Below are 23,612 nucleotides of genomic sequence, written 5' to 3'. Positions count from 1 at the left end.
TCGCAATTTGTGTTGACACAATTCCAGAGGAAAATATTCATTTTGAATTCATCACTTGTGTTATTTTCCTTCCCTGTGAAAAGAACCGAGTGCTGACCCAGTTCTCCTCACAATCTATATTTTCAGAAGGAATAATATGCCTCAAGTGTTTTTTTTTTTATAGACTTAGCGCTTGACAATACACCTAGCTAGCTAACTGCACATTGCTACTGCTTGCAGCTCCTGATGTCCTTGAATGGAATCACATTCCTCGTATTGACGTAAATATCAGATTAGCGAGATGCGCGGCCTTATACTGCCCTCATGTTGACTACTAACAAAGAATGTCTCAACACATGACAGATGTTCAAAGATAGCAGTGTGTCGTTGCGCTCTGCAATTCATGCCATCTTCCTTGCCAACATTTAGAGAAGAATAGGGAAATGAAGTCAGTGATCTTTTGATCGTAGCGTTTTGCTCAAGTCAGATGATCGGTGTGATGTTAAAGGCAGGTTGCAAAGAAGCATCGTTGGCATAGTAACAGCAAACCTGGTGGTGTTCATTGTCTGCTACACGCCCATCCATGTTGGTTTTTTAGTGAACTTTTTCTATCGTCCACCTGCAAACTCCACATGCATATTTACGTGTTGCTGAGTGGATTTCCTCCACAAACTGCTGCCTAGATTCAGTTAGCTATTATTTCTTATTGAAAACGTTGTACCCATCTGTTAGTGAGTTGACATTGCGCAAAAACTGTATATCATGTGTGGCCAAAAATCTGTGTGTTTTTTAAGATGCTTTAAAAAATGGATATTTTGCATTTAGGAATTCTTGTCATTTTACTTCTAAATTCAACCAGATTAGGCGTTTTATTTGACTCACTCTCTCTTGGGTTTGTGCTTAAACTGCGCATAAATGCATCTTATCACAAAGAGGTTTCTTCTCCTCCTGTCTTTGGAGTCAATGCATTGCCCCCCCCAAGGGAAATTGTGTCTTGACATTTCTAAAATAAGCCGTAATGTGGCCAGACAGCATCCATCACCCTCTTGTGGTGAAGAAAGTAACTGCATACAGCCTCTCCGTTGAAGTTGGACATGTATGCTGTGCGCATTCACCACCAATTGCAACGTAATAGCAGTGAATGATATATTTACATTTAATAGCAGTAATCCAAAGATTGATGGTTATTATCACAGAAGTATTTTAACAACTGCAAAAAACTCAGAAGGCAGGCAAAATGGCTCAGTTCTGGCTGAGATCAGGCCCGCATCTATAGTCTTAACAACAGGAAAGGGCTGAAGTCAGCATTCAGCCAAAGTCACATAAATACTTTACATACATCTTATTCACAGCATTGGCACAGAAGAAAGAAAAAAAAAAAAGAATACAAATCAAACCCTCACACGTCAAATTGTCTTGGGAAAGCACTTTTTGTCTCCAAACCAAACCGTGTACTTACAAGGTGGTTATTTACATTATCTACAAATGATACAGCAGTTCTAAAATTGCAAAAAAAAAAAAAAAAAGGGGGTCATTGTGCTTCTCTACTACTGCACAGCATAATACCAATAAAAACATTTTCTCCCCCAGCCAGGAGGTTAACAAATTGACTTCAAATCCTGCAGGATGGCAGTTGATTGGCAAACTAAGACTAAAAAAAACCCGATGACAAATATGACACCGAAGGAGCTATGCACATCGTCCCTCACAGCCTTTCAGTCCATTTACATTTCATTTGTGTCATTTTAATAGCACGAGTAATCATAAAGCACATTGACAAGTGTCCGTACGCATATTTACAGTACAATCGACGGTGCAAGCCCACGTAACGAAAAAAACATTCAGCATGTAAGGTCAAAGGGCATATATCTCACGTAGCATACTGCAATAAGAACAATTTTAGTCAGTACAACTGTTGACTAAAATGGTCATCATGGCACTTGAACACAATTGTATTATTATTATTATTTTTTTGTAAACAGGCATCTCTTAAGTAAGGGTCCGGTAAAATAAATCCAAATCTTGCTATTTAATCCCAAGTGAAAATGGGTGAACTGCATCTTGAGTGTACTTAAACAGGCAGGCGAGTCATTTTCATTTTACATTCATAGTACTAATAATGATTTATCGTTTGTATTCAAGCTCTAACGAAACCTTAGTATGTACATCGTGTTATGGAGCTGACCCAAAAAAACAAAATCCACTTTAACCGAGCATTCTTACAGCTTTTGCTTACCTCGACTTTATCTTTTTCTTTTTTTTTTTTTGCACGGCAGCCGTCTCCATGCCGCTGATATAAATGCTGACTCTTTCATAGGACTCGACACTTTGATGGTAAAGAATTTATGGCTGCATTTGCCTGCTGGGGGGCATTTCCATTGCCCCTTTTGGCATTGGAGTTTCCATCACTGTAATTGTCACTTTGTTCTGCATCACGTCTACGAGACCTTGACCCCTCTAGTGGGCTTTTCCGGTGGAAATTCATATCCATCGGCGCTGGACCGTGTTCAATAATGTGGCATAAATGAATATGTGATGTATGGAAAAAGACAAGGCATTCCCCAATCATATCAATTGCACTTTTGTCCTAGTCTGATGTTTTCCTCGTGGAATTATTGGTCATTAAGTCGTACGTGGAGCGCCGGGGATGAAAAGAGCAATAGGCGACTGAGATGCCGACAACATCATTACACAGAGCATGCGGCTGGCACCAATAGTGCTGACATTTCAGTCCTGCTCTCCAAAGAGTTATGATCCTGCATCGCTATGAGGAACACGCATGCCTTGCCTTGCCTTGCCTTGCCTTGCCTTGCTGCCCGTATGCACTAAATAACAGCAGTTAGGGACTTCAAATGTGGAAGTGCAGCCAATGAGGAAGCAGATGCAGCTTCTCCTTGGGGCTTCCTGTTTATAGTCGATTTTTTGGACTTCTGATGAGTCACCCAAAGCTTAATAACATGTTCGTCGGGCAAGGTGGACATTTGCGGAAGGTCATACCAACAGGTGGAGAACAATCGATGCCAATTTGAAACAATAATCCAATGACAGTCCGAAAATTGAGCTACATCGGCGTTTATCTCCGCTTTGACGCAACTTCTTTGGGTACCGTTATTTCCCACGGTACAATATTTCGTCTTTGATGTGTCTTCATCTCACTGTAATCACTGCTGGCCCATTTCTTTCAACTATCAGATTCACCCCTCCGCCCGCCCCTGTCCTCTCTCAAAGCCGAAACTTGTTATTTACAAGTTTTGCAAACATTCCTTTCATAATTAGTATTTGTGTTGAAGCACTGTGGCAAAGTCAAAGCCCTTCCCCACCCAGAGTTGGAAATACAGTCCAAAATGTGTTTCAGGGAATAACTTAGAATGATGTCTGTCCCAAGACTTTTGTCCATTTCGTTTTATTATGAGGCAAATCTTTTTTTTGTAGGCTTTCCTCCCATTGCATGCACAGCGGGCCTTTCTTTCAGTGGCTGCCCTCTGCCTGCAGACTTGGAGAATGTTTGGCAGGCGAGGCAGCTCTGCAATGCAGACACAGCAACAACCTTCGTCCACCTGACCAATTAGTGCGAGCCAGCAAAAGATTGGCGGGCGCAGTAGCCAGTCGTAACAGGAGGCCTGGCCTGGCCTGGCCTGGCCTGGCCTCGGGAGAGACGCAGTGACAGTGAACAAAAAAAAAAAATCCAGAGATGAGAGGCTAGAATTGTGGGTCTCATGAGGCTCAAGAAAGGTGCCCATGTAGGCTCAGCAGTCAGTGTCCAGCCTGAGTCCTGTCATTGCAGTTCTTCTTACTCATCAGCTGGCTGAGGTCCATCAGCTCCCCTAGCTCCCCTCGCTCCAAAGCCCCCCTCAGGAGGGCTCTGGTGAGAACCGGGGTGTGCTGTTGGGACATGTAGGTCTGACCGCTGGGGGCAGGCAGTGAGGGAGGGGGCAAGGGGACGGGCACCATGGCGTGGCTGCTGAGGATGTAGCCCTCCGGGGCCAGCCAGCGCAAAGGCAGAGGCTCGGCGCACTCGGCCGGCGCGCTGGGCGCCGAGACCACCCTCCGACGCTCGGGCGAGTCCTGGGGCGTCATGGGGTACACGTATTCCCCCGCCGACTTCCTCAAGGGGGCTTTGGGCGTCCCCTTGCCTCCTTTCTCCTGCCTGCTCAAGCAGACGTAGTGCTGTCGGGGGGTGTCGCCCCCCCGGCCCTCGCCTCCGTGTCGGCCGACTACCCCCTGCTGGAACAGTCTGGTGGTCAGATAAACCGAGGGGGGTATCCGACAGGGGGAGCCCAGACCCACCGAGCCTCCTCCCAAGTAGGTCTGGCTGGTGTCCCAACCGCCGGAGTTGGAGTCAGACAGGCGCAGGCCTCTTCGTTTCTGCTGGGGCGTGTGCTCCGGGGTGGGGAGGAAACCGGGGTCCAGCTCTCCGGATTTGACCCAGCCGTTGGGCATGACAAAGAGGGTCTCCCCGCCTTGAGTGCAGGTGCGCTCTCCGCCTCCCTGCCGCGTCACGCTGAGCACAGAGCCTCCCATTCCGCCGCCGTTACTTAATAGGCCTCTTTCACGCCGCTGGATGGACGACTGAGTGGTGTTGCCGTGGCGACGGTTGGTAGGTTTGTGGGCCATGATCCAGCACACGGCGAGGCCGGAGAGCGCCGCCCCGATGGTGAACGCCGACACCGCAGAAGCCACCAGCAGGTTGAGCGAGACCAGACTCTCGGGTTCGATGAGGAGACTCTGCTGCAGGATACCTAAAGAAGCGGAAACATTGATGACAAATTCAAAACAATGTTTTTTTCCAGAAACCCGCCCCCATTTTTTCAGTCAAAACATTTCCTCTTGAATTTTAGGGGTTAAAAAAAAAAAAACAGGCTATAGATGGATGAGAGTGTGTAATATGCTCCCGAGAAAACATTTTTCTTCTCATTTTGTAGCTGCTGAGCATTAATTTATCACAAAAATCAATGGCTCTACTCCAAAGTGCCGTTCCTTTTCATTGTGCAACTATTAGGCTACATGATGTATCTAACACGATAAAGTCTCTCCAGTGCGGCCTTGGGACTCTGCGGGCCCCCACCCCCCCCAAAAAAAAAAAAATGTCAGTGAGACGCCTGCACTTGTCATCAAGGACGGCGATCAATGCAACACAGAGGCTGGTATTTTTTTTTCTTCTCTCCGCTCGTCATTCTTTCCATTGTGCAGCTTAGTCAGAGATTTTCTCCATACAACATAGCATGACTTCAACGTTTCCACCCGACTCTAATCACTCCCATCTGCGGGAAATGCTCGTCTGGAGCTCGGGAGTCACTGTTGCTATCACTTTCACAGTGGGGGGGAGAAAATGCTGAAGATTGAAATGAAATAAATGCACTGAAAGCTTCACACAAACTTCCTTTCAACCTTTAACTTCTGACCTACTGACATTGCACATGCCCGTAGAAAGGCTTTTAGAGTTTCCACTGAGAGCAATGCTGGATAAAGGTTTCGCTTTCTCTGGCTTTGCTGCTGTTACAGTGACATGTGAGTCCCTCAATAGAAGTCAAAGCAGGCTCCTATTTTAAATTCAATCCTTCTTTCAGATTCAGGAAAGAAAGAGCAAAAGGTTTTCATGCTGTCAGGCTTTGCATTGATGTGGCTTCTTGTGTTGGCAGCTACATCTCTTTCACATCTTTCCTAATTAAACTGTCACACTGGGACAATTCTGACCCAAAGCAAGTCAGACTGAACTTTAAAAAAAAAAAGAAAGAAAGAAAGAAAATCAACTCTGGCAAAGACATCACAAACATCAACAACCGGTGTCAAGGTTGAATAGGGAAAATTGTACAATACATGACAACGATTTGAATGAGAAAAAACATCGTTTCTCGCTGCACCCAAAAACAAAGACAAAAGAAGTGGTTGGCTGCAATGAATGAGTGAGCCACAAGGTGGAGATTTCCATTTGCCAGCTCCATGCGGCGGCCATGGACATCAAACATCCCTTGAGTGTGTTAATGGTGCGTTGCTGGGATACGTCAGTGCGTTCGCCATAATGAATGTGGCAGATGTGCCCGTAAACCAATGCAAGGCAATGGATGTTTATTTGACCAAAGCCTTCTTTTCTGACATCACTACTTTCATTAAGCCCTTTTTCTGTGAAAATCAAAGTGTTATCTACCTAAAGAACAATGAAAGAAGTTCAAGGTAATTTAGCTCAATAGGAAAGTAGTAATATGCGCTGTGCATCTATTCGGGACAAAGTCAGACACTTTTACTCACAAAATGTTGCTATAATAGCCAAATAGAGTCAAAGGTCATTGTTTTAATTCCCCTGAGAGCATGCTGAGTGCAAAATGGAAATGCAAGCAGTCATGTTGCTGCCACCTACCATCACAGTCTCCTAAATGGGACGTGGTGTTTCCATATTCCACATCTTGTCGAAACGGAAGCCTGTAATTACATCCACATCACACATGAGTCCAGTGATCTTCTCTACTTCACAAAATGGATGATAAAAAATCCCTGAGAAAATGGATGGAAGGATGTTCATCTCACCTGGTTCCTGGTCTAAGGAAGGAGCAGGTGCTGCCTCTGGTCCAGCCACAGTATGGGTCCCTGGAGGCAAGGCAACTCCTGTGTGATTAAAAATATAACAAAGGATTCAATTCTTCATACTCCAAAATGGAGCAAAACAGAAAAGAGCTGCAAACACTTCTCAAACGTCAAATATGACCCATTTTATTGAAAGGTCAAATTAGCCAAAGAAGCTTCGACAAAACTAGCTCTGCTTACTTCATGCAACGGGAGTACAGGTGACAACGGGATGTGGGCACACGGACCAGGCAGGACGGGAAGGCCAGCAGCAGGGTATGACTGCTGCGGTCCAACATCAAAGACAAGAGCTGGCGAGCCTGAGGTGAATCTTCACCACATCTATGGAGAGACGTGGGGAAATAGAATAGTGCGGCAGGGAGTAGCAGAACTTATGAAGAAGTGTTGAAGCCTCTGTTTCTAAAATAGAAGCGACCCATGTGACGTGATGGAGCGCAACGCTAGGAGGGCGTCATCGATCGGATAGCAAGGACAAAAATCTCTTTACTCCGACTCACCTCTCGGGGTTGAAACCCTCTACTTCCTCCAAGAACACACTGCCGTGAGACATTGAATCCCCGTTGGGAATCATTAGAAACTTGAGAACCGTCCCTCGGGTGGAGCCCAGAAACAAAACGGTGCGATTCCTGTAGGGCCCGGCTTCAGTGTCCACCACCATAGCTGTCAGCTGGTACCTGCAAAGACAAATTGAGTGTGAAAACACATTTGCTCTAAGCGGCTCAATAAAATCTATTTTCCTCCCTGAGTGCCGCTTAAAGCGTAAATATTTCATGACAGAAAAGTTGTTCAACTAGAAAGCATTCTGTCACAGTACCGGCCCATGGTCTTGACGACCCAGGGTCTGTGCCCCAGCAATGGGACTGTCTCATCCATCAACGGGTGGGTTTTCACAAAGTTCAAGACCTCATCCGGTAGCGTGGTGGAGGAACTAAATCGGGATCCTTGGACTGCACATCCTCCAGGTCTGGAAAAAGAAAGAACCGATGCAGGACCAATAGCTATTCACGTCCCGTAGCTCAACTTGTTGCGTAAGCATACCTGGGTTTCGGGACGGCCTCTTCTGGCACCGGAGTCCAGATGGACTCTGGGGACTTCTGTTCCTTGAAGCGTCCCTCGAAGGCGTGTGCGAGCTGCTGCATGTCAAACACACACACGGCGGAACCGGGAATGCTGCCGGACACAGAGGAAGGAATTCACAAGTCGTGGGCTACGCATTTGGTACCAAAGTTTTTAGTGGACACGACTCGACTGACTCCACCTTTTGGTAACTTCATATCATTTTTTTTGCTTTATTGCTAGGGTAAGAAAAGTAGTGATAGGAAAATGAAGCTTCAATTAATGCTTCGTGAACCAGTTGTATTTTTGGACTCCTCTAGAGGACACTCTGTTCAACACAACCATTTCTTAAACCCTTTTCTTTGGTTCAACTGGTTCATGAAGCATCTTGAAGCTTCATTTTCTGGGATATCTGTGTGGGTGTTTCATTACCTGTTTGGGGGCGTGGAGAAAAGGCCCAAGATGACGTCACGCCCTTGCATGCGAATGATTCCGCTGGTGGCGTGGAGGAGGTTGAAATAGAAATGCGAGTCTCCCGGGACGGAACAATTGAGCCGAGCCTTAAGGAATGTTGTCCACTGTTTCTCGAGGACACGCTGAGAGCCGCCCAGGTCGGATTTGCACACGCGAGCCACACGGGACACCATTACCTGGAATAACATAGCACAGTACAGTCCAGTTGGGATATATTAGAACAAATAGAGAGATACTTTGAATCATGCAGACAGGAATAGAGAAGTAACCTTTTCTAGATGGTGAAACTCCATGGCCATTTCTCTGAAGAAGAAATAAATGTGAGACCCCCATTCCATGGCGCTCACAAAGTAGGGCTCTACGTGGGAATATTAGCAGGGAAAGAAAATGTGAGGCGATGATGGTATAAACCAAGTCAGTCACATCAGGACACGGCGGCCTCTTTGCGCGATCCGCTCATTGAATATTCAGGTTATGTTTAATTCATCATCATGGACAAAAGAATGGATATTAGTCATTATTTATTTATTCAAAGCTGCTGACTTGTTTTAACTGCTATATGAAACCAGGCTTGACCAGGCGTTATAACAAGACCAGATTTCGCATTTGCTCGGAACGATGTCGAAGTGAAGGTCGGAGCTTCTAAATTCGACCGAATTTGTACTATTTGCGGTCGATTTTTTTTTTTTTTTAAATGTTGGCTTTGACTCAATGAAGGTGTTTTTTACTATTCAGTGCTGATCAAAACGTCTTGTCTGGTTCACCTTGACTTCATGTTACATTTAAGCCAGGACAATGGAATGAGACACAAATGCCGTTTGCCGTGTCATGTCGAGGTTCAATGCGGTACCTCGGAACCATTTGGAGTCGTGTTTGACCGTGCGGAGGGTGGGGCTATCGCCGAGACTGCGATAGATCACGGCGTCGATGGCCAGGAAGTCTGTCACGGTGCCAGTGAAAAGACTTCCATCTGAAAGCACCAGCAGAGAAAGATTAGCCAGACGAGAAAGAAGGAAGGTGATAGAGAGATAGCGCAAGGTCGAGAAGATTAAAACCAAACGAGCAATTCAGCAAGAGGCGTGACTATAAATCATCCCTAACACGTAAATATTGTCTTTGTAGCTGGTGCGCTGAAAATTCCAAATAATAACCTGCAAATAAAGCCACGTTGGCATGCCGTGGATCGTACGGGCAACGCGCCATCCCGCTCACAGGCTCGCCCACCATTTCTAGAGTATCTCTCTGCAACAGGAGGACAGGAACATCTCTTCAGAACACAAGCAGATAAACACACAAAGACCAGTTGACACTTTTGATGGCTACTAACAGTGTAGTTTGCACACAGCGGGTTGAAGGCGTTTGTTCCGCACACAAACAGGCCTCCGTGCTGCCGGAGCAGAACCTTGACGAAATTACGACATTCTCCCTGCAGAAAAATACCAGAAACAAAAAGAATGCAGTTGAAGGGTTAGTTGGAAACAAGAGCGGTGGGACGTACGTACGCGTTTGAGATCCCATTTGGTGTGGTTTTTGGAGAAGGAACTAATCTTTAATTTGGGCGCAGTTAGACGAGGTCAAGGTATGACTGGTACGAAAGGTTTTTTATCACCTGCCTCAAAGGTGATTGCCGTCCGCCTCAAGGGTGATTGGCGCCCTTGCACATGAGATAAAATGTCACTTGTGAAGATATATAAACTGTGTGTTGATCCCTCACTCCCACAGCCACTTTGCCGTGTTTATTTCCCCGACACTATATTTGATAACATTTATCTGGACTTTTTATTTCTTACTTTGTCAAAATAGTTTGATGTGGGCGATAGGAAGGATTTGCCGCCAATGGGGTGTGACTTGCGCTAGCTTAAAAATATGTTGTTTAAAAAAATAAATCAAAAATATATATAGTTAGAGAAAGCTATATGGAAGGGCTTTTGTTGTTGTTTGTTAGTCAGATAAGAATATAATCAAACATAAAAAATGTTTTGATGGCATAAAAGCCCGAGCCAACGCTAACTAGAGCTAGCTAGCTAGCTAATCGTAATGTTACCGTCACAGCTACTGCATGTAATCATTGAACATGAAACACCAAAAAATTGAACGTAACCTAATTCGAAAACAAGACGAGCCGGTTTGAAAACAAATGACCGAATCTTAAAACCAACTCCAAAGTGCACAGAAAACAAGTACAGGGAAGCCAGGAAAGTAGTTGTCACCTCCAAAGAGAACAAATCTTAACAAGAATCCTGAGAGGAAATAACATTTTCAGCCACATTCTGTAGCTGTCTTCAAGGTGGAGCGTTTTTTGATGGAGGAGCCGAAATTAATGAGACGACCAGGGAATACGAAACCTGACACGTCTAAACTCTGTGATTTTTACAACACTATTAAAAGACTTGAAGGAGCAGTGGAGCAAAATGAAACGTCCGACATGGTGTAGAATAAGAATAGCATGTGCTCAGTGGCCATCAAAGCAGCTTTTTAACAAAGACACCACGACGTCGCCACCTGTGCCGAGTCATGTGGAGAAAGAAGATGGATTAATGAGGATGATGCTCACTGGCACAACGTAATTACAGTAAACCCAATGCGTGAGTGTTTCCAATATCTCCTTATCGAGCCGAACTATATTATATGGCTCGACAATTGCAAAGTGGCCAGAGAGTAGACGTAGCGTCAACAATTTCCTTGCGTAATATTTTTCTAATAACTACAACAAACACCCTTCCAATAAGGAGCCTCGGGATGCAATAGCAAAATCATTTCTTTCTTGCTCGCTTGTGTCGAGCGCTTCTGTGAAAAAGGCCTCGCAGCTCATCGAATATAAGTCAACACAATCATCCATCGTGAGCTTTCTTTTTTTTCGCCCTACTCTAAATGACCCTTGCGTATTATTATTATTTTCTTTGATACAACTCCAACAAATGTCATCAATCACTCACTCCAAAGGAATTCACGCCTGACTTACATGAGTGAAAGTGGAAAATACGTGGGGGGTGGCATGTGCCCATTTGACCTTCAGTCATCTTAGGCGTGCCGCTCGAAATCGATACGCTTACTTGCGATTGTGCTTCTACGTCTGACATCTTGACTTTTGTTGTCTGGTATAATTTCCTTTCTATGGAATGTTTGTTCATCCAGAAAAAAAAACATCCTCCTCTGACCCTAAACATTTTCACAAGATCTGACATTTACAAAATAAATTGTAATTATTCGGCCATGAAATCGGAAATATTTGCTCTGAATTCTATCTTAGTCTATTCTGTTGGCCAGTGCGTATAAATTGGATGTTAGATTTTTTTTTTTTATCCAATCAAATTTATCTTTTAATCTTCCCAAGCCCTTCAAAATTTCTTTTATACAATAAGGGAAGGGAAACTCACGACTCGCCAATATCTCCAGCACTTATTCCATTTTCTGTTACATCCCTGATGTCATGTTACTCGTGCTATTCTTTGCTTTTTTTATTTTATTTTATTTTTTTAGACAATATGTCACCACCTGTTCTAACCATCTCATGTCATCTTCCGTCGTGTAATTAATGACGTTCTCAGAGGTAACAAAAGGCTTTTCATTTCGTTCCGGTAGCTTCATTGATTTTGGTTGGAATGAAACGACGTGCTAATTGTTCACAAACATGAATTGACACGCAAAAATAAACAAGGTAACATCTGTTGTGTGCGTCCACGCAGATGTCAGCGTCTCTCCACAATACCTCATGTTTCCCTTTCATTCGGCACACCCGAGTGTCGTTTTTGTTGGATTCCCATGTTCGTTTCTGGCCAAAAGAGAGTGAGAAATTAGCATCCAATCAGGAATATAAACAACAATGGCTTTGTAAGTGAGCCACAAAACGACCATTACCTTGCTGTAGAACATCTCATCACCTGCCATGTTGTCAAGTTCCACTCGATATAAATCATCTCTACAATCACACAATATAATGACGTGTAAAGGCTTAGATACTTTTCTTCGCTTTTATTTTGAAGCCGGCCTAATATGTTTGCCCTTTACAATGTTGAGTTTTTTTCATGAAGCACCCTAGAAGGCTTTATACTGCGTTGGATTCTCCATTTTGTTTGAATGAACGTTAAACAAAGGCCCGTGAAGCAATTAAAAAAATAAAAAGCTACCAAAAACAAACTAGCTCTTTCCATGATCATTTAGAGAAAACACAGATTTACTCATTAGCAAATGTAACAAGCTCAAGGGCAAAAACATATATTAATGTTTTCCAAAGCGATTTGTCTCAAAGTAAAAATGAAGTTGACACACACACACATGCATACATGAAATGGAGGCATCAAATGAGAGATATGACTGTGAGCACATCAGTCACACACAGTGGGGGGGCGGTTGCCATTGGTTACCTGGCTCCTATGTAGAGTGTTCGGTTGACTTGGAGAACCGTCTGAATGTGCAGCTCCTGTCTCTGTGCCGAACGGTGAGCTCTGCCCAAAAACACTGGATACCTTCTCACCACTGAAATCACCAAAGAATTCAAAAATAGATATAAAAAAATCAGCTTTTGTTGTATTTGGTCAAATGTAATAAATAAATAAATAAATAAATAAATAAATAAATAAATAATCTGACAGTAGTACAGGAGTAAAATGATCTTAAAAATAAAAGGCCTCTCTGTGAGGTTCCAGGTTGTCAGTAATTTTTTTAAACTGCTAAGTATTTTCCCCTTTTCGAGAATTTCCGCTGAAAAGAACTGCAGCGGACCTCAAACAGCCTCCCTAATTCTCGATTTAATACAACCCTAAATGATGCCATGATGCTTTTGTGTTAAAAAGCAGCGGCTATTGTGTACTAGAGCCCATAAATACATTTAAATCCCTTTTTTTTCCAGACGCCGCTCTAATGGGAGCACCATTACATGGTAGTGAGGAAATATTAGTACTTCCATTCTCTTAATGAGAGAGTACAGATGAGGTGCTAAAAGGAAGTGGCTGAATAAGAGTGATCCAAAGTTTCAAAGAGGAAGACGGGGAGCGCTCGTCACCAGGAGACCGATTGGCAAAATGTCTCATTGTCCTTGACTACAGGTCAGCGGGAAAGGACCAAGCGATCCATCTCCTTGGGTTCCCTCCCATTTTTCTTTCTAACCTGAGACACACACTCATCCGTCTCTCACTTCTTTCATCTTTGCGTCTTTCCTCAAATCCAAACAAATTCTCTTTGCTTTCTCCCATGTTTTTTTTTTTTGCATCATGAGGGTGAGCTTTATACATCTAAATAGTCTGTGCCAGTATATGTCTACTGCAGCACCATCCAAGGCTGGGACCTTTGACCCCCCCCGATTTCCACATTTATCATGGGGCCATACATCAATGTGACACACACAAACACACACACACACACAAGGACACATACCCTCCAAAGGGACGTAGCTGAGTGGACTGGGCTCCTCTGGGAATGAGCCATCAGCCAAATGAAGCAGCAGGAGAAAAAATGTGAGAAGAGGACCCACGGTTGCCATGGCAGCAGAATACATGCACTGTTAAAAAAAAAAAAAAATGAGAGAGAGGAAAGCAAAAAAAAAAAACATCATTATTTTTCCAACAAACATACCCTTGGAGGGATTTGTAAGTCAAGCCAAGTCAAATTTATTCATATATCCCTGAATCACATTTTAAATTCATTTTGAGGTCATATAATTCTTATCATGATGCAACAAGCTCAAATTCTGAAATAACAGATGACTCATGACGGCGCCATGGTGAGTCCTGTTTAAGCCCCGCCTAAAAATTCAGTTCTACCTAATTGATGAGTCTAAAGCGGCGGCCATTTTGCCACTTGCTGTCAACTTAGCGGGTGCGCTTGTTTGCATGTGTGCTGACAGGGTCAGAAGTGCAGCGGTGCCACCGAGGTGCCGGCAGCAGGAGGTTGAAGTGTTTTCTATTGTGGCTTTCTGGCGTAATGGAGCTCTATTGTCACAAATGTCAATCCATTGTCAGAGTGTTCAAATGGAAGACATAAAACATCAGCATGTGACAAAACAGTCACGGACTACAAAACCAGTTGAGGTGCTAATGTTCCTAGCGCTGATGGTCCTTTGACAGGAACATATGGAAGCTTTTTTGGGGGGTAATCGGCCACAAAAGTGGAGATAACTTTCCTTTTATAAGTAGAAATAGCAGACCTGAAGGGGAGATGATGTGTGTGTAGGATGGGCTGGTTCTTTTTCAGAGCTGTGGGGCAAAAGTACAGAGCGTGCGCAACACACCTTTTGTGCACAGTTTCCAAACACACCATTGAAATCCTCGGTAAGCCTCAGTAATATAATTTTTGTTTGCAGAGGATAAACAATATACGCCTCGTTGTCTACATGTGTTGCTCCATCGTTTGTGTTCCAGTATTTGTTGCTTCATATTTTCAGAAAGGAAGAAAGAATGTAACAAATCAAATGCTCCAGGTATTTCAAATCAACCTTCCACTTTCCCCTCACGCATTTCTTTTCAATTTGTCTTGCTTTTTTTCCATCGCCAGCCTCCTCCTGCTGTTTTTGTAACCTTTCAAATTCTCTCAGCGTGTGATATAACTTGCCAAGTTTTTTGTAAAGGAACACCAGGTGATTGTTGCTACGGTGATGAGAATATTTATTTTTTATTTTTTTTGTCAGATGAAAAATAAATGTCCAGAAATAGGATGTGTGTGCATTCACCTGCAGCAGTCGGAGACATGACAAGCTGTTTGAAGACTTCAGGGACGAGATGAGCGCTACACATGCACGCGCATACCCAGGCCCACGCTCCAGGGACAATTTCAACCTGGAGATTGCAGGTTTGACATCTCTAAACCTCCTCCACATCTGATCGAGCTAGCGAAGGCCTGAGGGGAGGTGCGAGGTCTTTTCATCTGACTCCATCAGGATTCGCCGCTCTGGCACTATCATTTCATTACAGCCATTTTCATGGGCGGGATTTCAAATTTGACGCATAATCCCAAAATGAAATTCCGTTACGTCGAATGGATGTGCCAAATTAAAAAGGAGTCAAATGAAGCACGTGTGTTCCTCTGAGATGAGCCATGGTATGGTAATGGAGTAGTCACGTTACAGATGCAACCTACAAAAACATTCAGGCCATCATTGATGAAGCCTCCTCATTAGAGTGCGTATTGACTGAGGTCATCGAACCAGAAGGTACACCATTAGATCTGGGTCAAGGCCAACAACATCCCAGAGCAGAAACTGAAGGGAAGCTTCAGAACAAAGGCTCTTAAGCAGTAATGCAGTTTTTTTTTTTTTTGGGGGGGGGGGGGGGAGCTTCTGGTCATGTTCATGTCTTCTGGTTTCTGTTTTTCTTCATTTTCTAAAGAATTTTCTGGGTTTAGAAATATTTAGGTTGTTTCACAAACCCCCTTGGCCACCCCAAGGAAATAATCTTAGTTCCGCCAGTGCCAGCAGCAGAATCTACAACTACTATTTGGGATCTTCGTAAATAAGGCCCCCTGTATTTTGGCTTATTATATTTTGACTCAGAGCCGTTCGGACGAAGAGACCGAAAGACATTTAACAAAACTGCAGTGGGGGGGATCGTAAAAGCAGCACCATAAAAATCAAAACAGCCAAGCCAGCCGTTAGGAGGAAGTTCACGTTGTGCGGTACGTGTCAGATGGTGTCGATATGATGGAATTAAACGACGTGACACTGACACGGTTATCATGGCGTGCACACAGCTTGCCAGTGCAATTTCGCCTCATCAAGCAAACTATTAACAAATCACCTGCTAATACTCACATCATTAACCAATCAACAGGTTGTCGGAAACAGCGCCATCATCTGTTTACAGCTTTCTCAGGTTTCGCACGCTTGGGACCAAACACGGTTATCAACCATAACGAATCAAGCGAGCGTATGGAAAATTCCTAAATGTCCATCATTTTTAATTCAATGTGTCAACATGATAGATATTGTATCTACCTATAATCCCATCACGACGATTTTGTGGAAGGTGCTCACTTTTTTTTTTTTTTTTGCACAAGGCTGCTGAACAAGATCAATAACGTTTTCGTCCTGCAAAACAGAGACGCTTCATCTCTTCCTGTTGTAGGCACTATTTACTATCCATGATGATCCATAAATCTGAGAAAGCTCAGCACGACCAACAGAACGCCAAAGGGGTGCACCAATCACAGCTTTTTACTCTTGTTGTAAAAAAAAAAGCATTAACCGAGTCTAATCGGGCTCCCTCCGCTTGTTAAATAGAACACTTGCAGAAAATCACAAATATGTCCAGTTTTCATGACTTTTAGGTTGACATGTTTAATCTGGCTACTCTGCCTTCTAATTTGTGGGTCAAATCAAAAGTTATCGTAGCCAACGTCATTTCATTCACGCACATCCCTAATGTGTTTTCTTTGTTGCATTCAATGTGAGGGTTATGAAGCTCTCCCTTTTCACTGTCTCTCGCGCTCTTGTGCTGCAGCCACTTCAACTCCTGCCTTTGTTACCGTAGCAACCGATAGCAAAGCTGCGTAGCGCCGTTGCGGGAGATGTAAAAAGCAAAAAGATGTTAGGTCCACGCGTACACAATGCATATCGAGGCCATACGCACACACACCCTAATGCGGATGCACGCAAAACGGATGGGGATACAGACATGAGGTGGTCGTGAGGGTCCCTACTTTCTCAGCAAGGAGGGGGATGGGCTGAGGGTCTTCACATTGTCGACATGTGAAAATGCTGCATGTGAAGAATAGCATCGTGTAAGAACTAAGTGTTATATTTACACACTATTGGCTTGACTTGTGAACAAACAGGGTCGTTAAAAAAAATACTTTTTATTAAACTTGAAACAAACGCCATCCTAGAGAACACTAAGCAGGTTGAATCCTCGAATAAAGTAAAATGGCCTGAGGGTAGAAACACAGACATGGGCTAAACTGGGAGAAGTGGGTCACCTTCACAGAATTGCTAGCAAGATAGCTTCTTCATTAAAGTACTTGCGGCAAGCTTTTACCCAACGTTAATATACTGTAGCCCACGGGAACATTTAAGTGCCAATTGTGACAGTCCAGATGACGAATTTTTTTTTTTCTTCTCATTCTGCTACCCAACCGAGAGGTGCATGCAAACGCTGCTCTTATAAATGACAAGATTCGAGCTTTAAGATTCAAATATTCAATTTTCTTTTACAGTACTGCAGTGTACAGAATTTGCTGATATTTATTTTTTATTTTCTATACATACATTTTGGGGGGAAAATAAATTCTGAATTCACTCTGCACAGTCTTAAATAAATAGTCCCTCCTCGGATGTACAGTACAGTACACGGACCGGCCGTTTCATCGGGCACATCAGCACAATATAATGAGATCCGATACGAGAGCCGTATCAAAATTCACACAATAACATTCAGTTCTGACACAGTTCCAGTATCGGATCCCATTGGGTTGTGCAAATATACTCGATGAAATGACCTGAAGGCATCGAAACTAATCTGTCAATTTCTTATGCTTCATCGTCCTGTTGAGGCACTACAGACCAATGTATTAGCATGAAATAGGATCGTCGCTTGTTGTATGACTGCATGGGCAGCAGGACATAATTATAGTTTCAAATATCTCCCCCGGAATGCGACAATGCCAGCAGCGCCCACATCGTGTCAGACTGGATAGTTTGAAGACAGGAAAGAGGAACACATGCATATTTATTTCTGGATCACATGCACTCATTTACAATTATAATAGAAAAGCTTGCACACAGACAAACAGACAGACAGACGGACAAATTGCACTCTCTCCAGCAATGGGAACACTGTGTCAAGTCTTTATCTTATCACCGTTGAAGGCGATATTCCCTAAAGTGGTCGCCTGTCTCCTCAGAGCAGCTCTAATCACACAGAAGAGAATCTGTCTTTTGCTGTTAAATATAAAAAAAAAAAATGCAATTCAATCTACCGGGGTCGTTTATATGCTAATGCAAAGGTTAACCCTGTGCAGGCCTTTGACGCAGCTGCAGGCTCGCTTGGTTTGTGTGTGGGTGATAAAAAAAACAAAAAGAAAGGAGAGCAAATTAGTGATAGTGAGTGAAAGAGATTTAAAAAAAAAGAGTTGAAAAGGAGAAGATGGGCGCTGTAAAACGAGGAGGTAGAGATATTCCCAAGGGTGGGTGCCGTAGGTAATTAAAACAGGATGGACGGAGCTGGAGTCTAGCCAGCGAGAGCTCCGTCTCCCCTCAGACTTCTCCTCCAATCAGACCTTTCCGCCTAAAGCCAAATTGCCGCTAGCAGCAGCCACGATGCAATCGTTGGCTGCAGTGAGTTAGCAGCTTATATATGACAATGGCCGTCCGTCCGTCCGTCCGTCCGTGTGTGATAAAGGCACGGCTCAGAAAATGGAGGGACTGAGCAAGCGGAATCAAACCCCCCCCCCAAAATAAAAATACATGACGACCGAATAATAAATGGTATCAATAAATGAATGATAAAATAATCAAATAATACAATAGTAAAATAATACAATAATACAAAATCATAGAGAAGTAAAATTGTAAAATTAGTCAAATAATCCCATAATAAAATAATACAATAGTAAAATGATAAAATAATAAAATGATAAAATAATAAAATAATAAAATGATAAAATAATAAAAAGATAAAATAAAAAAATAAAATATTAAAATAAATGATTCTGAAAACGACACACATACCCAAAGAAACAAACACTGGTGTGTGTGTGTGTGTGTGTCTCCATCCACGCTGCAGCAAGGGCAAATGTTACTAACTGGAGTTTGACTGCAGTAAGCGCATATACATTCACCGCACAGCCCGGAGCTGGAGGCCGGCACATGAGTATGCAGCGCACACACACAGTCAGGCGCATGCACGCTCCAGCCATGTAGAACCACAATGAAGATACAATCATGTAACACAATAGGCTTCTTATTTCATTCTGTGCTCGCTCGGCATAATCAAAAGAAGATGGCTTCATTAGATTTGGATTTTCTATTTCTACCTTTGCTTAATATCAGCCGTTAATATGGCAGCCATTATCGCCAGGGTGCCTTGCGCGTCATGTAAAATGAATCCCCGGGCAGTGAGGTTGCTCATATTCCTGACATCTTGTTCCGTGTGGGCAGGGATCACCGATACGGGTAAATTTAGCTCTTTTGACAGAAGCCCGCTAAGAGGATCAGAGCTCACAATAGGTGGTCTTCACACACCACATAAAAAAAAAAAAAAATCCCAAAATGCTTGTATTATCCACCACCACAAAATGCACAAATAAAACCTCTCCTGGAGTCAAAGTTATAAATTCATGTTTAGCTTGACTCAGTTTCACGGAAAGCCATTATTAAAACAGCCATTGGTTTGGAAGGGATGGATGGATGGGATGAAGGCAAGCGATAGATTAGCCACAACAAAGCTTCAGTCAAGCTGTAAAAGCATCTCGAGTACAGCGAGGAAAGAGACAAAGGACTTGGAAGCGCTTTTATCTCCTTCTAAAAAGTCTTCCAAATATCTCTGGCTAAGCTGCCGTAGCAAAAGCCTGCCTTTGGCTGAGGTTCTCGCTGAATTTGTTAGAAAACAAAAGCATGAAAATACGGCAAGACTGAAAAGTAACACCGTTTATTTGGAGCACAAAAGCTAAGAAGAGAAAAGGTTACTTGGCTTATTACTTGTTTTGATTTGTCGATTGAGTTCACCAAAATTCAAAAGGCGTCCTGTCATTCGCAATTTATGTGATCACGGGAATTGACGAATTAGACCAATTCTTTGTTTTCCAAGGCGAAGCAGCTGAAAGATGGCGGCCAATTCACTTTCCAGAGCTGCATGCAAAGAGGTGACGCAAAACTAATTTTCTTGGCGTCTCACAACAGACAAAGCAAATACAAATATCTTAAAATAACAGAAATAGATGTTATGTCATGTTTTGTCAATTTCATTTCCACCTGTTCTCATCAACCCTGCTCCTTGTATCGACCAATCAGCTCCCTCCAACCACTCGAGTCTCGTTCTGTTGTGCCTCGTCACTTTGTCTGGATTCAAATTCCAGCTTTGCTACAAGTGACATTTCTAGTTTTGACATAACTTTGGAATGTTGATTTTCGGAACGCATTATTTTGACCAAGTAATGAGGCTATTGATCCCAACATTTTCAAGCTTAAACACACACACACACACACACACTCACCCCTCGTCCCCCTTTTCACCAACCTAGTGTTGACTCCAATAAAATCTGCCAATTTCTGCAAGCACTCTGTGTCCCGCTAAGACTAGAATACATCTTTTGTTCCTTTTGTCTGGATCCGGGAACACTATTTGACAACCCTATTGAACTATTATCATCTTTACAAATGACTGTTCATTATCTTAGGCAAGTGTCTGTTTTTCACACAATACGAAAGAAGTTCTTATGATTGAATTCACTAACTGACAGCTCGTCCGTACCAAGAATTTCATTGTTTAATATTGCGGTGTTAATCCAATATGCAATTCATTATTGAATAGAATAATGATTTAACATTGATGTATTAATCACAAAGTTCTCATACAATATGGAAGAGCTACTGTATAATAATAAACACTACTAATAGTACAATTTGCACACAGTTGCCATGCAACTGGGGAATAACAATATATGTTCAAAATAATGACTCGATCATTAAAAATATCAAAATGTCTTTTGGTCTTTCCACCTCTGACCATTTCTCTACCTTTAATAGATTATGATGAACCAATTTCTGGATGATTGTTGTCTTTTCTGAATGAATGAAGGATGGTGTCCATAAATCACATGACATTGATTGAAACAAATAAAAATGCTTCAAAGAGTGACCACAGATTTTCCTTTAAGGCTTTAGCTCAGTTTATACCCCGCCCGCCTTTAGGCTTCATCTCACCCGCAGTCCTAATGAGAATAAGCGGTACACAAAATGGAAGGATACATTAATGTAATTAATCAATGTGATTCCAATTTTATTAAACAAACGCTTATACCGTGCAAAAGCCCTGGTCATTACTGCTGCGTGTGTGTGTGTGTGTCTGCATGCATAATGCACAAAGTTAAAGTGAAAAATAGGAAAGAAAAAAAAACACAAGCCCAAGTGTTAAGCCCTAATGGCATGTGCTGAGGATCCGTGCGCAGATATGCAACAAAAAAAAAGGAGGCTGCACCTCAGGGGAAGAATCAATGAGGGCAGCGAGTCATAAAAGAAAGGATGCATGGCCGTTGTAAAGTATACGGGAGAGTCCCGCATTGAAAACAACTGCAGGGCCTTCTTATGTGGCTAATGCTCTGCCTCAATCCCGCAAGGGTGTCGGGCGGGGCTCAGGTGCTTAGAAATTACAATGGATGCAACACTTGACAAGTATTCACTTCCCAAAGGTGGTGGAGGAGTCCGGATCATTCCAACCACCAATGTTCCCGAGTTAACCCCCCCCCCTCCCTCACCCCAAGGAGTATGGCTGCCATTAGAATTCTCCTCTCCTATTGTAACATCTGCAAGAATCCCCTGAAAGGCCCCAAAAGGCCTGAAGGCATCACGCCTCATCACAGGGAAGGTTTTGCATGTTATTTTGAATAGCCGCCTTAGGGTGAGGCTTGAAAGCATGGGCCCTCACAATTCTACAGAATGAACCCCCTTGAGGTCCAATCTCTGAGGAGCCTGTTGGAAGAAGTCATGCAGCAGATGCTTGGCCAGCTGTGTTCTCATCTTTTACCCTGAGAGGTGTCGACTTCAACAGCCTTGTTTTCCGTAGGAGCTCGTCCAACGATTGGATAAACGTGTAACTCGATCGGCCAGCAGATTCATCATTCATACATTTTTTTTTTTGAGGACTCATGACGACAAATATAAATGGGAATGAGACTTTAAATGTCCGAGGAGCTTTCTGACGGGTCGACGAGTTAGCTTGAAGTTCAACAGCAGCTAATTCCAACGATGAGTGGCAAATTCATTGTTCTTCTCAATTTGTTGCTTAAAGTATCCACTTTACCACAACGACGGAGAAACTCTTAAATCTCTGGACTCTGGTCGGAAAGTAGAAGAGCAGAAAACAAGCGCTCCTATGCTAATGTGCTAGTGATTTAACCTCTTTGCGGACAACTATATTCTGTTGCAATCCAATCTATTTTTCCGTGCTTGAGATGCCCCGTTTGTGGCTTAGCGTGTGTGATTGAATAGGGTCCTATGTGATCAATAGAGCTCATTAAGCCTCCCCGTGGACCCCCAAAAAGCTCCCTCAGTTAGCTTTTACGTGCAGACAGCTCCTCTTGATTACTTCAAATAGTTCCCACTTTGTCGAATAGTTACCTCTACTTAATTTTCACGGGGGTTGACATCTTTGTGTGCAACCTCGTGGCTCGGCTTCATTTTCTAGTCAAATTTGATCACATCATTTTGTTCAATATTTTTGGATGATGTAAGATATTGTCACGTGGTTTTCTTGAATTTGGATCGAACTTGGCAGTGGATTTAACTTTAAATTGAATGACTGCAGGCCGACCTTTGCATGGGTGTTTTGTGTTATTATGTGCGCCGTGAGTCAGGACATGGCTCGACGGAGGCTGCACCTGTTGTTGTCCGAGCTTGCTGCAGTGTGCTGGGGCTTAGCACCTGCTCGCTAACAGGGGCACCATTCACACCCCGACCGACTGCTGTCTGCTGGTCCTTTCCCCTCAAGGCTTGTTCACCCGCCGTTATCATCTCTCTCCATCGCTCTCGTCCCCGTCCCTTGTGACAGATTGCAATCTGACTTAATTACTCTCTCCTACGGCCACTCTGCGGTGCTGTCCATTCGTTTACCCTTATTAATTTGCTCTCTAACCTTTTGTTTTCACCTTTCAACTCAGAGGAGGAACATAAAGCGCAGCGGTGGGTGAATTCAATTGAGCTTGATGATGAAAGCCACAAATAAATGATCATATAAGCTATAGTAAGTCATTTCAGTAAGAGCTAGGAAGCATTGAGTGAGCATGTCATTTCATTTGTTTTGGACAAAGAATTTGCCCCCAATTTCACTATTCATTAGTTTTCTGCAGATTGTCGTGGGCGTATAAAATGAATAACATTGCACTTTTTCATATCAAAACTTTTTAACATGCATTTTTTTTTTATCAGTGCATAGCAGAAATATCACAATTTGCATTTCTAATCAATTGTCGTCTAGCATTAATACAATCAACTCTGACCTTTACTATTGTTAGCCATCAGCAAACAAACTCACACACCACGAATATACCCAGGGGACCCTTCTAAGAGCAAAAGCCCATCATGATAATCACGAGCCGTGATCCAAACGACCAGAATTTCAAGCTTTGTGCAAGAATTCTTGCACTGCAGCGTTTAATACAAGGAAGTACATGAAACATTCACACTCAGAGCTGTGCAACATGTTAAAGAAAAAAAAAAATGACTGATGCAGCAGTGCACAACATGCGAATCGAAATAGATATAAAAAAAAAAAAGGAACTTGCAGTAAACACAAAGAGCAGTTCAGACCATACCAAGTAGAGCTCTAATCGCGAAGCCACGGGGGGCATAATGCAGCAGCGGTGTCGCACATGAAGAATGTACA

The 23,612-nt window shown here is 43.1% G+C and overlaps 1 protein-coding gene across 1 annotated transcript; it reads right to left on the bottom strand.

The window, feature by feature from the left end:
• Positions 1-1,122: 1,122 nt before the first annotated feature.
• LOC147045917 (semaphorin-6B-like) lies at positions 1,123-13,582 on the bottom strand. Its single transcript, XM_085929273.1, has 16 exons — positions 13,462-13,582; positions 12,453-12,564; positions 11,947-12,007; positions 11,798-11,860; positions 9,416-9,514; positions 9,240-9,330; positions 8,939-9,058; positions 8,358-8,446; positions 8,047-8,264; positions 7,597-7,728; positions 7,373-7,522; positions 7,056-7,232; positions 6,739-6,879; positions 6,502-6,579; positions 6,335-6,396; positions 1,123-4,718 (listed from the first exon to the last, which is right to left on the bottom strand). The coding sequence occupies exons 1-16, from the start codon at positions 13,580-13,582 to the stop codon at positions 3,733-3,735; spliced, it is 2,700 nt and encodes an 899-aa protein (XP_085785399.1). The 3' UTR covers positions 1,123-3,732.
• Between the last annotated feature and the right edge of the window lie 10,030 nt (positions 13,583-23,612).

The sequence above is a fragment of the Syngnathus leptorhynchus genome, chromosome 14, assembly GCF_054491065.1.
Source record: "Syngnathus leptorhynchus isolate UIUO chromosome 14, UIUO_Slep, whole genome shotgun sequence".
In the NCBI taxonomy this organism is placed as follows: Eukaryota; Metazoa; Chordata; class Actinopteri; order Syngnathiformes; family Syngnathidae; genus Syngnathus; species Syngnathus leptorhynchus.
The sequence above is the reverse complement of the archived record's forward strand: the minus strand, read 5'-3'. Positions and strand labels throughout refer to the sequence as shown.